Source organism: Hemiscyllium ocellatum, chromosome 15 (assembly GCF_020745735.1).
Source record: "Hemiscyllium ocellatum isolate sHemOce1 chromosome 15, sHemOce1.pat.X.cur, whole genome shotgun sequence".
Classification (NCBI taxonomy): Eukaryota; Metazoa; Chordata; class Chondrichthyes; order Orectolobiformes; family Hemiscylliidae; genus Hemiscyllium; species Hemiscyllium ocellatum.
Genome location: NC_083415.1, coordinates 38322361 through 38337379, shown reverse-complemented (window position 1 = coordinate 38337379; position 15019 = coordinate 38322361). Strand labels below are relative to the sequence as shown.

General features: G+C 38.6%; 1 protein-coding gene across 1 annotated transcript in view; it reads left to right on the top strand.

The window, feature by feature from the left end:
• LOC132822949 (zinc finger and BTB domain-containing protein 46-like) overlaps nt 1-15019 on the top strand; it is a 93529-nt gene that overhangs the window by 42439 nt on the left and 36071 nt on the right. Inside the window, exon 4 of the mRNA XM_060836386.1 lies at nt 12313-12567. Coding sequence (XP_060692369.1) covers nt 12313-12567 — 255 coding nt within the window. The remainder of the gene's footprint in view (nt 1-12312; nt 12568-15019) is intronic.

Sequence of the window (15019 nt, the reverse complement as noted above, 5' to 3'; positions counted from 1 at the left end):
TAGATAGTGGAAAATGTGCTGATCAGAGCAGCTCCTCAGCAATGTCCTTCCACAAATGTACTTTTAGTTAGTGCTTAGAATCTTGTGTTTTGCTGGTTGTTTTGACACATATTACAATTCCCAAACAATTGATAATCCATCTAATTACTAAGTCCAGAATTTCACATCTTGCCAGAACAATTCAGTCAGATACAACTGTCTGGAATAGTTGACAAAACTTTGCACTTGAGATATTACTGTACAGTATTTCATTAATATCACTGATTATGCTCTCCAGGCTGTATTTCCCCTAAACTATAACTTGATATTTACCCCTGACTAATCACCTAACCTACATAGTCCTGAACACTGGACAATGCAGCACGGGCAATTCACCGAACCAGCACATCTTTGGACTGTGGAAGGAATTCTATGTAGACATGAGGAAACTGTGCAAACTCCACACACAGTTGTCTGAGGCTGGAATTGAACCGGTGCTGGTGCTGTGAGGCAGCAGTGCTAACCACTGAGCCCCCATGCTGCCGCTTTAAACAAGTTTCTTTATAACGCTGTGTAATTGCTCTTTAAGTTGAGGGCAGTGGTTCGCTATGAATTGCTTTCTCAAATTGAAATTGGCATTCATAATGTCCTGTATCTGTCCTTGCAAAGCTCCGTTTTCTTTCACCCATCCAGCTTGATGAGTTGAAGATCCCAGTTCACTGTGATGTAAGGGCTGTTTTATGTATGTATTAATGTCATGTATTTTAGTGATTGGATTTTGAATTAGTGAGCATGTGGATTTTGGTCTCTGAGGAGATTTAATGATTAACTAGTTTGATTATTCTGGAGTTGTGATTTTTAAAAAAAAAGTTAAGAGATTTGTTTGTGTGTAATGGGGCATAGTTTCTATTGGGTGTATTTTACAGACAGAAAAAAACAATGAAGGCTATTTAAACATCCAGTTGAAGGATTTAGTTTTTTGTCTTTCGGAAAAACAACCATTGCTTGGAAGGCCTTTGGATTTCAGTTAGCGCAAGTCCTGAAAGATGTTAAATGTGTACAGCAGTTTTCTTTGAAGAAAGAAGATAGCTTAGAAGTGTTAGGGAATAGTTTACATCAATGTAAGGAATTTAGTTAGAAAGTTCCAGATCAGAAATGTTTGGTTCGAACGCTGAAGGGATTATTTGAAGCTGAGAAAGTCTAAGCTTATTTGAGTAAAAACTCGAGGTCAAGGACTCAAGACTAGGAATTTAAAGTAAGAATTGACTCAAGAAGAGACCTCTCCTTTTGGTATTTAAGTACAGTAAAGGGCTGCTATTGGGCCAGATGAGTAGTGTATTTTAGGATGCATTTCAAAATATTTCAAGTTATGTTAGGTGGAAATTATTTTATTTTCATTTCTTTTGCTTAATCTTTATTTTTATTATTGCAACCAAATCTGTAGCAAAGCCTTTAAAAGACCACCTTGTTAAATAACAAAAATGTGTTTTATCCAGCCAGTCTGGCATCTGAATAAGGAGAAAGTGAGGACTGCAGATGCTGAAGGTCAGTGTCGAGAGTGTGGTGCTGGAAAAGCTCAGCAGGTCAGGCAGCATCCAACGAGCAGGAGAAGTGATGTTTTGGACATAATGTTTCCTTCATCAGGAATTCCTGATGTGCTTTTCCAGCACCACGCTCTCAACTCTGACCTATACAGTAAATACATGAACTGGGATCATACCACTTTATCCATTCATACTTTCCCTGATCGGATTCACATTATATCTTTCCCTTAGCTCAATGTCTGAGCTTATGCCCTTCAGTCCTCCCTGGGGTCTTTGAAGAATTCCCAGTGAACTACAGATATAAATACTCATGTGGAGATTATTAGACTAGATTACTTAGTGTAGAAACTGGCCCTTCGGCCCAACAAGTCCACACTGACCCGCCGAAGCACAACCCACCCAGACCCATTCCCCTATATTTACCCCTTCACCTAACACTACAGACAATTTTTAGCATGGCCAATTCACCTAACCTGCATAATTTTTGGACTGTGGGAGGAAACGCACACAGACACGGGGAGAATGTGCAAACTCCACACAGACAGTCGCCTGAGGTGGGAATTGAACCCGGATCTCTGAGGCTCTCAACTTCATTTGAGAGAAAAACAAGTCACAAATTTTAGTAGTTCTGTCATTTCCTGCCTTTGTTTAACTTTGGCGAGTTTTCATATTAACCCCAAATTTCTTCTTCAAACCAGCAAAATGGCACAGTAAAGAATGTTTATTTGTGAGACGTTGGTTTAGTAGCATGTTGGTACTCACTCTGAGTTAATTAGAAATTAATTGAATTAACTTGCATAATTTTTCTCAGGAATGAGAGTCAGGAAAGGAATTTGTCCTTCTTTGATGGTTAGTAGTTGTCAGTGGACAGAAATATATTTCAATATTTGGTGATATAGTACATCGTTTATCACAATACAAAATCTTTAAATTACATGAGAGATTTCTATTTATTATGCTCTTCTCTGAATTCTAACAAAACTGAAATTTTACAGCTCTTTGTTAAACAAAAGTACCGTATATACTTGTGTAAAAGTCAATCTCGTGTAAAAGCCGACCCCTTATTTTTGGCCAAAATATCTTGTATTTTACATATATCTTGTGTAAAAGTTGACCCTAATTTATCGCATTATGAACCTCTTACAAAGGAAATTGCATGTTCCCATTAACCCACTTAAACGAAATCACTTGCCAGTAACTCAAATTATCACTCTTTGTGTACGATATTACGTCTCTCTTCATTCATTTATTCATAACTCTGCTTAGCCGACTTGGTTTATAACAGCACGTTTTGATTAATTCAGATTGGTACTAAGTCTATTGGTACTTATCACACTATGTTCACTATGCAGACCAAACTTGATTGTCTGGCTTTTGATTATCCGGCAAGATCGCAAAGTCCCGATACTTGGTTTAAATTGTTATCTGACATTTGATTATCTGGAATTCGGTTTAACTGAACAAAATACTCTCTGCCCATGTCTTTTAGGATTATTGAGGTTCCTCTGCACGTCCAAAAGTTAATATCGTTAAAAAGTTGATCATTTTAATTGTGCCATTATATCTGAATAAAAGTGAGATATATTAGCTGCATATATCTTTATATCTTTGACAAATTTGTTAATGTTGCTGAGTTTCATTACGTGTGAAAGTAAATGGGAGGGAAACGGAAGAATTTGGTGGGAATGTTCAAGATGCTTACACATTCAGAATTTCATAAATGTTTCATTTTAAGTGTGCCATTATACCAGGCCATGACATTGTTGAACAGTATAATTTTGCAGGATTTCAATGAATCTTTGACAAGATGTATATATAAAGCAAATTTAATACCAGTAATTCATTTTTGTTTCTCTTGCTTTTATCCAGTAATTACCTGTGATTCATTGTGTTTTTCTTCTTTACCCAGGATTAGTTGAATGATCAAATTGACTTGTTAATAATATGGTATTTCAAACTCAGCGTGAATTTGAGTCCCTCAAAACTAGTCTCCGTGTAATAGTCGACCCAATAAATTGAACCTTTAACAATAGTCTTAAAGTCTGACTTTTAGATGAGTATATACGGTAACTCCCTGTTGGCTTTATTTGGAAAATTGATATCAGAAACCCCCCTTAAGGCAAGTGTAAATTCCGTTGCTTTAATTAAAAGCCTTTTAACAGCAGCATTAGCCCCTCCATGTTGCCTTTTTAATATTCAACTATGTCTTGCATCCTTACATTGATTTTTCAGTAAATAAGTTTGTTAATAATCTTAACTTCTGATGCATTCAAGTTTGTTAATAGGAAGTACACAAATAGCAATGCAAGTTTGTTGACTTGAGACAATTTCCTCTGCTTGGTGCTGCTTGCTGGGCCAATTCTGAGCTTCACTTAGGAGTGAATAGATTTACAAAGCTTTGAGATGATGAAAGCTTTAAGATTTTTGAAATGGGAGAAAGAGGTGGTAGTCAGGAATTTTCTCTGGCAAAAGTTGACTCTGAGGTGGCAGAAAGGTTTGACATGAGTTAATTCGTTCAACTTGAGGTGGTCATAAGGGAATGAAGCTGAGGCTTTTCTGAAAAATGGTTGCTCTGGGGCAGAGGACAGATGATCAGGGAGATAGGAGATAAGCATGAAAAACAGTAGTCAAAGATAATTTGGGTGAAGAATTTTCAGGAGAGGCCTGGGCTCCTTAATGCCAGACACGAAATAAACTGACTACTCATGATCTGGACTTGAATGTCAGTAAATTATTTTCTCAATAATTTGATCTTGACTTCCAAATTCTCTTCTTGTTTTTGCTCAGGTGCCACCAAAGTGTACGTCTTATAGAACATTAAAATCTTAGTGTAGATTTCAGTTTGTGGGTCAGGAACTTTGTCAATCTTTCACCGAGTCTAATCATTGGCATAGTTGATGGGTTTTCAGTTCTTGCATCCTAAAGTAAATGGATGTATTCTCACTTGCATATTGCTGAATATCAATGTGGCTGTCTTGTATATCTGTTGTTTTCCATTGAGAGTCATAGTCATAGAGATGTACAGCATGGAAACAGACCTTTTGGTCCAACCTGACCGACCAGATATCCCAACCGCACTTAGTCCCACCATTGATCAACATGTGCAAAACCCAACAAGGACACTTCGTGTAAACATTGTGCAGAGCAAATCAATCTTTCAAATTATCCAGGTACAGGTTGTGGTGTGGAATCTTACTGTATCACAGAAAGATAAATGCAAAATACCAGTCTGCAGCCTTGGGTACTAACTGTTGATGTGGATTTGTGATCTTGGGTAACGTAATAGAGTATACTGTGTGCAATAAATTACATTTCCAAAATTATTTGATCGTTTCCAGCAAAAACGAGGACTGCATTTTGTTGGGAATCTGTCCTTAGAAATCAGCCAGATGGATTTTACTCTCCATCTCCTCAAAAGGAATTCTTCTAAGATGTGAATGATTTAATCTATATCTGTGTTCAAAGTAAGTTATCTTTATCCCAGCGTTGAATGTTTTGCTTTATTTTTGTTTTACCTGCTGATCACCTGCTACTCTGAACCCCCACTATCAGTGGTTTCTGAAGACTTCTTTCTGAATCGTTGGTGGATGATAAGTTTTGCCCAGTAGCAGTACTACTTTGTACAGTACTACAGCAAGAGTAAAATTGCTTTAAATATAGGCTGTAGTTCAAGGTTTGTGCGAAGATTTGTAGCTCGGGTGCTCGTTGTTGTGGTTCTGTTCGCCGAGCTGGAAGTTTTTGTTGCAAACGTTTCGTCCCCTGGCTAGGCGACATCATCAGTGCTTTGGAGCCTCCTGCGAAGCGCTGCTTTGATGTTTCTTCCGGTATTTATAGTGGTCCGCCTATGCCGCTTCCGGGTGTCAGTTTCAGCTGTCCGCTGTAGTGGTTGGTATACCAACCACTACAGCGGACAGCTGAAACTGACACCCGGAAGCGGCAAGGACGGACCACTATAAATACCGGAAGAAACATCAAAGAAGCGCTTCGCAGGAGGCTCCAAAGCACTGATGATGTCGCCTAGCCAGGGGACGAAACGTTTGCAACAAAAACTTCCAGCTCGGCGAACAGAACCACAACATAGGCTGTAGTTAATGGGCAGGTGGGAGTTGAGCAGAGAGATGAACAAAAAGACAAGGCAAAAATGGACTATCAGAAAAATTTGCACAAGTGAAGTCTGATGTCTTTCCTAGATTCTCCCAACATAGCTAACATTTACATTTCTCATTATATAGAAACCTTAAGGAAATTGTTCGAGCAGTTTTTGAGGATTTGTTAACAATGTGTTTAGTTTTGCACTTAGTATTGTTGCTAAATGTTCTCCTTGATGTTAATCTTGAGATCTGTTGTTTCACATGATAAGCTTAGATCGCAATGAATGTTGAATCTGGTTTGACATGTGTTTAGTCTTTGTGATTGTTTAAACATACTTTTGGTTCTTTTACACGCCATGTTCAAATGATTTGAAGTTTAATGGCCCAGCAGCAAACTTTGAGCATGTGTGTTGCATTTTTAGGTTTGGAAATTTGAGTTATAAAAAGCTGGTCTGATCTTTGCTGATGCAAAGTAGACAGTAAAATTGAGTGAAACGATTTCTACATGGAATATTGATGTACGTGAAGAGTGCAGTTATGTTGAAGGCATGGAATTTGAATAGCACGGGTGTTGTAGATTAGATTAGCACGTGACTAGATTTTACAAGGGTTAATTAATGCAATAAATTTGCAGGAGAGCCTTTTGTATCTGCCACTATAATGGTCAGTGAAGAAATGCATTAATTTTTTATAAATATTTGAAGATTATTACAACTTAATTATCTAGCTTTAATCTACAAAAGTTTAAAGTTCCAGAATTTTTCTGGAATGCTATGGATACTCTGGCATTATACACTCCTCTCTCCTGTTGCCTCTAATCTGAAACGGCCGTATGATATCCAACAGCCAAGTGTAAGGAGCATAATGACAAGCACATCCATAAGATTGAAGCAGTTCTTTCATCTGCCTCTGTTGCTTCCCTGCCTTGCCTACTCAGTGGGCCCAGCTTCTTGCATGAATCCTCTTTCTCTGTACCTGAAGTTGGATTCTACACTGTCAGTCGTATCTTCTGTTTATAATTTATTTGACCATGAAACCCATTAGCTACTCGTAACACCACTCCCAGTGAATTGTTGACTACTCAACTTCATTTCCAGGCTCACTGTTGACTGATAATAGTGACGATTCTCTCCTCCTTGAGCACTGTTCACCCTCCCCTTCAAATTTGCAACTTCTCTGTCTGTGTGTTGGGGGGAGGGGGTTGGTGATGGAAGAAATGGAGGGGAGTATGGTGAATGGTGGTGAACAGAACTCCTTCCTGATCCCTCTGCTTTTAAATTATCAGTCCATCGCAATCTAACTGTTATCTCAATTTTTCAAATAAGCTGTTGGTTTTCACACCTTGTCTATTCTGAAATTCATTGTCAAATGCCTTCAATTAGGGTTCTGCTCTTGCTACAGTACTGAGACTGCTTGAATCAAAGTCATGAATTACAACCCGTCAGACTACAATGGTGGCTGTCGATGCATTTTGGCCTGGTTGCAGACTTTGCTGCAGTTAACCACACCATTTCCCATGTTATTCATCCGAATGGAGTTGCGTCCACCATGTTGCATTCTAAACAACCCACTAGTGGCCAGAGAAACGCCAGCATTGGCTTCTTTCCTGATGATATGTTATTTCAGATGACCCCAAGGCTTTCACTTTTTTCTTTGCCATCTATATTCCACCCTCAACATTGTCTGAGAAGAGCATTGGTTTCTAGTTTTTTAAAAAATTCACTCATCAAATGTAGACCTTGTTGTCAAGATAAGTAAAATTTTGCATCCTCAGTTGTCCTTGAGAATGATATGGTGAGTACCTCATTGAACCAGTGCAATCTGCATGGTGTAGATGTGCCCAAAGTCCTGTTGGGATATTCCAGGTATTTTAGCCGATTGAAAGTGAAGGAACAGCACCATGTAATGTGGAGCATTTGGAGGTTTTGTCATTCCACTCTGCTAGCTGCCTGTTTTCTTGGTGTTCAAGGTTGTGAGTTAGAGTTGCTAAAAAGGCTTTGATTTTTCCAATCTATTTTGTTGAGGTGCACACTGAAACAATGCTTTGTTGCTAATGGAGGAAATGAATATTTAAGATGAGGTATTCAATTTATTGAGCTGTTCTACAGATCATGTGAAGAGTGTACCTTTTGTAACACTGATTCATTCATTGTGGACAGTGGAAAATGGTGTTTCGGTGCAGCTGTGCTTTTGAATTTTAAGGGAAGTTGGTCATATATGCGACTTTGATGCCTAGTGTTGCGTTACTGGCCACATTTCAACAGAAATTCTAAAGACGGACGAGTCATACGGCCGTTTCTGCCTGCATGCATTATCATCTGAGGAATTTTAGGTGAATTTGAACATTAAGGATGGACAGATATTCACTGTTAATTAATGAGGGGAGAGGATGTTGATGTAGCAGCTGAAGATGGTTAAGCTGATACGATCTTGAGGACCACAGAACATTACTGTGGAGTAAAGGCCCTTCAGCCCTCAATGTTGTACCGATCAATGGAATCAATTTGAAGCCTATCTTTTCCACACTATTCCATTTTCATCCACATCTTTATCCAGTGACTATGGAAATACCCTTTAAGTTAGTGAGTCTACTACTGTTGAAGGCAGTGCCTTCCATGCCCCTACTACTCTGAGTAAAGAAATTACCTCTGACATCTGACCTACATGTATCACCCCTCAATTTAAAGCTATATCCCTTTGTGGTAGCCATCACCATTTGAGGAAAAAGGCTCTCACTGTCCACCCTGTCTAATCCTCTGATCATGTATGTCTCATAGTCACCTCTCTACCTCCTCCTCACTAACAAGAACAGCCTCCAGTCCCTCAGCCTTGCCTCATAAGCCCCCCCACCGTACCTGACAACATGCTAGTAAATCTCCTCTGAGCCATTTCCAAAGCTTCCACGTCCTTCCTATAATAGTGACCAGAACTGTATGCAATACTGCAAGTGTGGCTGCAACAGAGTTTTGTATAGCTGCAGCATGACCTCGTGGCTCCAAAAAAACACAATCCCTCCACCAATAAAAGCTAACACACTGTGTATGCCATCTTAACAACCCTATCAACCTGGGTGGTAACTTTCAGGGATCTGTGTACATGGATACAGAGATCTCTCTGCTCACCTGCACTACCAGGAATCTTACCATTAACTCAGTACTCTGCAATCCTATTGCCTGTGCCATGATTTTGTGGGAGTTAAATAATTGGCACTAACATAGTTAGTCTTCCTTTTTGCTCAGTGACAAAATTGAACTGTATCTTTCCACTATCCCTCTTTTCTCTTGCATATCTCTAATGTGTTAGATGGCTTTGGTTTTCGATGAACAGAAATTGTCTTCTACCTAAATACTCAAGATTTAAATTATTTTCTGTGATTCTTATCATAAATTCACCTGTTGAATCTATCTGTTTCCCTGAGAGCTTTCTGATGCTGTTTCACAACATTTGTAATTTTAATATTGTATTTGACCTAAAACAGATATTTACTGTATCACAAAGATGGCAATAAAACAAAGAGCTGTGGATGCTGGAGATCTGAAATGTGCATAAACATATATTTCTGGAGAAACTCAGCAGGCCTGGCAGCATTGTGGAGAGGAAACGGTTACTGTTTTGAATCCTATAACCCTCCTTCAGAATTAAAAACAGCTTCGATGGCAGTAGAATGGGGGTTGAAGAGAACCCAGAGAGAGGAAAGGATATGCTGATCAAAAGGTTGTTGATAGTAGGCGAAGGAACAGAAGCTAGATAGGTGATAATGGGGACAATGAATAGTTGAAAATGTGCTAGCTGTAGTAAAGGCAACATTTTTGGGCAGGCATATCCTTAACTATACATCCTCACTCCTTGCTTTCTGCAATGATTGCAAACAATCTCCTTGTCTATCTTCCTTTTTTTTTCTCTTTATTTGGGCTTCCTCACCACGAATCTATTCTCACAGTTGAAAGTACTTTCAAACTTTGTGTTTAACTGCAGCTTTTGAAATTAAGCCTTTTACCCACAAGTACATATGTTTCAAGAAGGCCAGTAGTCATAGTACTGATCCTTTGGGAATCATGCAGTGTACCATCCTCCAGTCTGAAAAATAGCCATTCAGCACTGCTGTTTTCTGTCATTCAGCCAACATGATGTCCATACTGCCAGTGTCCATTTTTATTCCATGGCTTCATGCAACTCCACCCCTGCTCCAGCTCATGTGTTGCTAAAACCTTAATCTATGCTGTTGTTATCCCTTAACTTCAGTCCACACCTCCCACGTTCCACCCTCTGTGAATTTAAGCTCAACCAAAATTGGCTAAACAAATCTCAATTTTGAGTTCTGATCACTAGCACCCTTGTGCTCATTGTTTACTAGCTAACTACTGATTACTAGACTTGAACATTCTTAATTTTTCTTTGTAAATTCCTCACTGGGTTTCATCCTCTTTATTTCTGTTACCACTTCTAGTTGTACAACACTGAGCGAGCTTATTGAATCAAATTCTGCCATATTTTTATGTCCTGGATTTTATTTTGGTATGGATTACTCAAATGGTATTAGCAGTCAACACGTTTAAGAAATTTGTATACAGCTTTTCATTTATCATTGATATTACTGACACTACAGTTAATTTGACACATGCTCACCCACGCTCTAATTAATAAATTTTGTGATTATTTTTGTGTTTTTAATGAGGCTAAATTAAACTTAAGTCTTGAATCAGCTGCATTGATTTTAAAACAGTCATGTATAGTAAACTATCACTAGAATTCTGAGGCACTAGTTAAAAGAAAAAAATTAGGTGTCCTATTTGAGGTCATGAGAAGGTATGTTTTTTGCGGATCATGATTTTTTGTAATCCTTTGCCCCACGAAGGGATTGAAGTGGTGTCATTTGCTTTTTAGCCAGAGATAACGTTTGACCTATTGTTGCAGATTTTTTCCAGGGGTAGGCAAGAATGTGGATTTAAGGTGATGGTTGACCCAAGTTATAATCTTATTAAATGATGGATCAGGCGAAAGGGTCCAATTGGTGGTCTTCTGCTCGTGATTATTAACTTTTTATATAGCTGACTTGAACAATAAAAAAAATTCTAACTAATTGTATTTAGATTGGACTGTAGATTTAACTTATTTTTAACCCACAAGTACAGGCCAAAAAAAGGCCAAAAACAGTACAGGTCCCTCACGTCGCAAGGGACCCAGGTTCAATTCCCGCCTCGGGTGAAGTTTGCACATTCTCCCTGTGTCTGTGTGGGCTTCCTAGAGGTGCTCCAGTTTCCTCCCACAATCACAAGATGTTCAGGCCAGGTGAATTGGCCATGCTAAATTGCCCATCGTGTCAGATGCATTAGTCAGGGGTAAATATAGAGTGGGGGAATGGGTCTGGGTGGGTTGCTCTTTAGAGGGTCAGTATGGACTTGCTGGGCTGAAGGGCCTGTTTCCATATTGTAGGGTATCTAATCCAACGCTTGTTTATAAGCCATCAATTTAAATGCCAAAGCAACGATCACTCATGTAAGAAGGAACCTGCAGTTATAATAATAATCCTCATTAGTTGTGAAGTACATTAACATAAAATGTATTTCTTTTTAGAGCGTACTGTAAGTCCCCGATCTGTGAACGCCCACCTTACGAACTCTTGTATTTATGAACACAGTCTCATACAGGAATGAAATTTTAATGACCTGAAATAGCAACATTTCTTGTACTTATGATTGGCTCTATTATATTCTCCTGCATTGTGTTCTGACTTGCATACTCCAGAACAGAACCCATTCACCATATGGAACATCTGTAGTTAGTCTTGTAATGTCAGCAAGCAAGCCCACTTCCCAAGGCTTTTGTTTAAGTTGCAAGTGTGTTCTTCCAACTTGATGTACTAAATGTATTTCATGTAAATAAATATTGAAACCAATGATATTTGTCATTACTTATCACTGACATTTTTGTAAACTAATGAAATCCGGTATCTGTAGTATCCTGAAATGTTTACATTGATTTCTTCTAATGTATTAAATTTATTTATGGCATCAGTTAAGACTTGGTGGTAACACGCTGACCCTTAAGTCAGAAGCTTATATCATGATGTCTGAGTTGAGAGGTTTGAATGCTTAATCAAGATGAACCCTCCAGTTCGGTGCTGAAGGAGTGTTGAACTGCCTTGAGGGGTTGTGTTTTAGATGAAATGCTAAACTGAGGCATTGCCTCTTGCCTTGGGAGTGAAAGATCCATTAACATTATTGCAAACGAGTTCCAAGCCAATATTAGTACTCTTTCATGATTTGTGGGGCTACTCTACGCAACTTGGCAATATTTCTTACAACAGTACCTTCACCTTTTCCTCTCAAGAAAAGTAACAGTTTGTTTTATGTTGTTCTTGCCGAAAATTGATTATTGACTTTAAAGCTGGTACTTGAAATCAGCAGCTCTCTAGCACCAATGTCCTAACTCGTCTACTAGACTCCTGGAAATGGATAATTGCTTCCATTTTGGCAGATGTTCATTTAGAAATTGTTCTAATTTGTTTCAGAGATGAATCAAATTGTATTGTACTTGTCCATTTTAACAATCCTGTAAACTGCTTATGTTCAGGTTCTTGATCTGTTTACTTGAATAGCATTAATATATTTTTTATGAAGATTAATTTGAATAGGCTCATTAAATTTCCGTAATTAAAAATAACACTCATAGCTTACTAACTTGCTTGTGTTTCCTAGGTGTGGATGTCACTGAACCAAGTAGTTCAGATAATCGAGGAGACAGACCCGATTTCTGTCCGAATCCAGAGGAGCCACTAACTGGCGTAGAATCAAATTACCTTTCTCAGTTTGTTGCCTCCGTAAAAGAAGAACAGCAGGCATCTACAGTGGCCAACTTGAGAGCTGCACTTCTGAGCAAGCATAACTTCTTATCTGTCAAGTCTGATCAACCAGGAGATGATAATCCTATTATTTTTGAATACTTGCCTAAAGGTACAAACTTACATTTTGAAAAGAAATTCACAGTTTATGCTAAATTGGACACAGTCTATTAGATGGAATTTTAGAATTATTTCCTTTTATATGTTATGTAGGCAAACTTGCTTTTTGTCTTTAGTGGCGAAACAAAAAAGGTTGTTGCAATAGTTTGATATTATGCCTCTCTTTGTTAATGTAATAACTGGTTTTAGCCTCCGAGATAAACCAGAGGGTGTGTTTGTCCGATATGTTGACTGATAAGGTTCCTGTTGCAGCAGCAGGCCTTCTGGCTCTATTTATATTAATTCTGATGAATGGACCTCTGTGGCACTCCATCTTGTATTTGGGGTTTCTCACAAAGCACTCCTGGTTTTTTAAATGAGTTTGTCTATCCTGTTGTTTTCCCTGACGTTGTCATTTACCTCATTAATGCTGAGGAATTTAATCAGATTAATTTAGTCACTGTTGTCACTACCTATTCTTCAAAGCTCTATAGATGTGTACCTTCTCTTGCTTGTCAATAATGTAACGTAAATGTTTTCCAGCAAATATTTTGCTGGAATAAAAGTATGTTTATTGAGTAATTCCTAATATTTTAATTTTTATTTTTATTCCTAAAATTAAATAACCCATACATCTCTAATGATTGAAGCAGTGCATTGTTGATCATTAAGTTTTTAGAAGTAATATTTTTGCTCTGTTTATAAAGGAAGTGAAACGTGAAGCTTTTGTTTAACAACTGCATTTTGAGTAGTTGCTGCATTCATGGAGTAGGGGAAATGATTGAGGAGTCTTAATGGCCAAGGCATTAACGTGGGGTTCCATGCTTACTTTCAATTTGCTTTTAGAAATGAAGAAAGTCATAGCAAAAGGACGCTTATTGCCTGCAGTAATGCCTGACTCAGTTTATATAAGGCAGCTGATCAAATGTGCACCCCATATTCATTTTTATCATCGTTCTGACTTTCTTGAAGAAATTATGGATCAGGAGGTGGTGAATACTTATTAGTGAAAAATGATGTTGAAAGCCATGTGTTGGAAGAAATACCAGAGAAGGAGTGGTGGGGGTAGGGGTAGGGGAAGGTTTTGGATGTGAATTTGAGTGAGCTGAGTGAAGTTTTTTTTCTCTCGAGTGAATGTTGAAGGTTGGGCTGAGTAAGATATTTGCTGCTGAGAAATGAGGTAATCTTGGGCATCACAAGAGTGATGAGGTCACAAATATCAGTCATAAGGGTGACTGTAGATAATTTTGTGGGAGATTTTGAAAAAGCTAAGGCTAAATGGATGTGAGAAGTTGAAGGAGAGGGAAGATGGTGTCCAAATTCACTGATATTTAATGCAGAAGCGAAAGAGGCTTTTCCCAGGACTTTGATTTAAAGTTCTGAAGGATAGAATAGGGTGAGGTGCTTGCCAATGGAGATGGTACTAAAGGTACAAGAACAAATACAAGGCTTTTGGTATTAAAGTATACATTGCCACTGGTTGTTTGGGCTGCCCGAGTGGAATTAGAGATTTTTGTAAATGAGAATGTCATCTGAACAAATGGCTGTGTTCCAAGTCATGAGCTGAATTGTGATAGATCAGTCCATGATGAAATTGGTCAGAATGGACCTTGTTAATAAAGGGCTAAGTGTCTTCTGCATTTATGATGAGATTTAATCCATGTGCGCAGTTATATTGTCAAATGGGCTGGGGGGAGGGGGGGGTGGTGGGAAGAGCTGATTGCTTGGTGTGAAAAGTGGTACAGTTAAGGCTATTGTGGTTTGAGATTTGCTGAAGGATGCCAAATGAGTTGCATTACAAAACGCAGGCTCAATTACAGTTGCTTGAGGTATTGGACAGTGCTGCCGTGGAACAAGAGGTGTCAGAAGGGAGTTAAATAATAGTCTAAGTTTAAAGCTGTTATAGTTTCAAGCCCCACTTGTCAATGAAAAGAAAATCTGGGTAGATTCTATATTGTACCACTGAAGGATGCTGCTTTGCCTGGGGAAGCCATTGTTCAGATGAAATATTAATCTGGGAACCCACTGAGGGGGCACCCTTTGATCCAGGAACCAGTGAAAGGTATAGAGCTTGACACTCCTAAATAATTGGGGAGCAGCTAAAGCCCAGTAATGTTGGAGCTGGGACCGAATCCTGGAGCTGATGAAAGAGTGAGCCCTGTGTAGGCTATTAGTAGGCAGCAAAAGTGTGCTTTTGAAACCTTTACTGTAGTCGTCAAAACTTCCATTCCAATGCTAGATCAGGATAGAAAGTCAACAACATGAGTTTCAGCTCTGGAGCCATGCCTGAAAAGAACCTCACAAGGAAGAATAGTGGAATTTCCACTTTTATAGAAGAGAAACCAGGGTGTAGGCATTTCCCCCTAAGTGAATTACCTTTCATAGGATCATCCGTGAAGTAGCAGAGTTGTGAGTGATTAGCATGTGAGGCTGGGAAACAAGGATTGTAAGACCATAAGATGTAA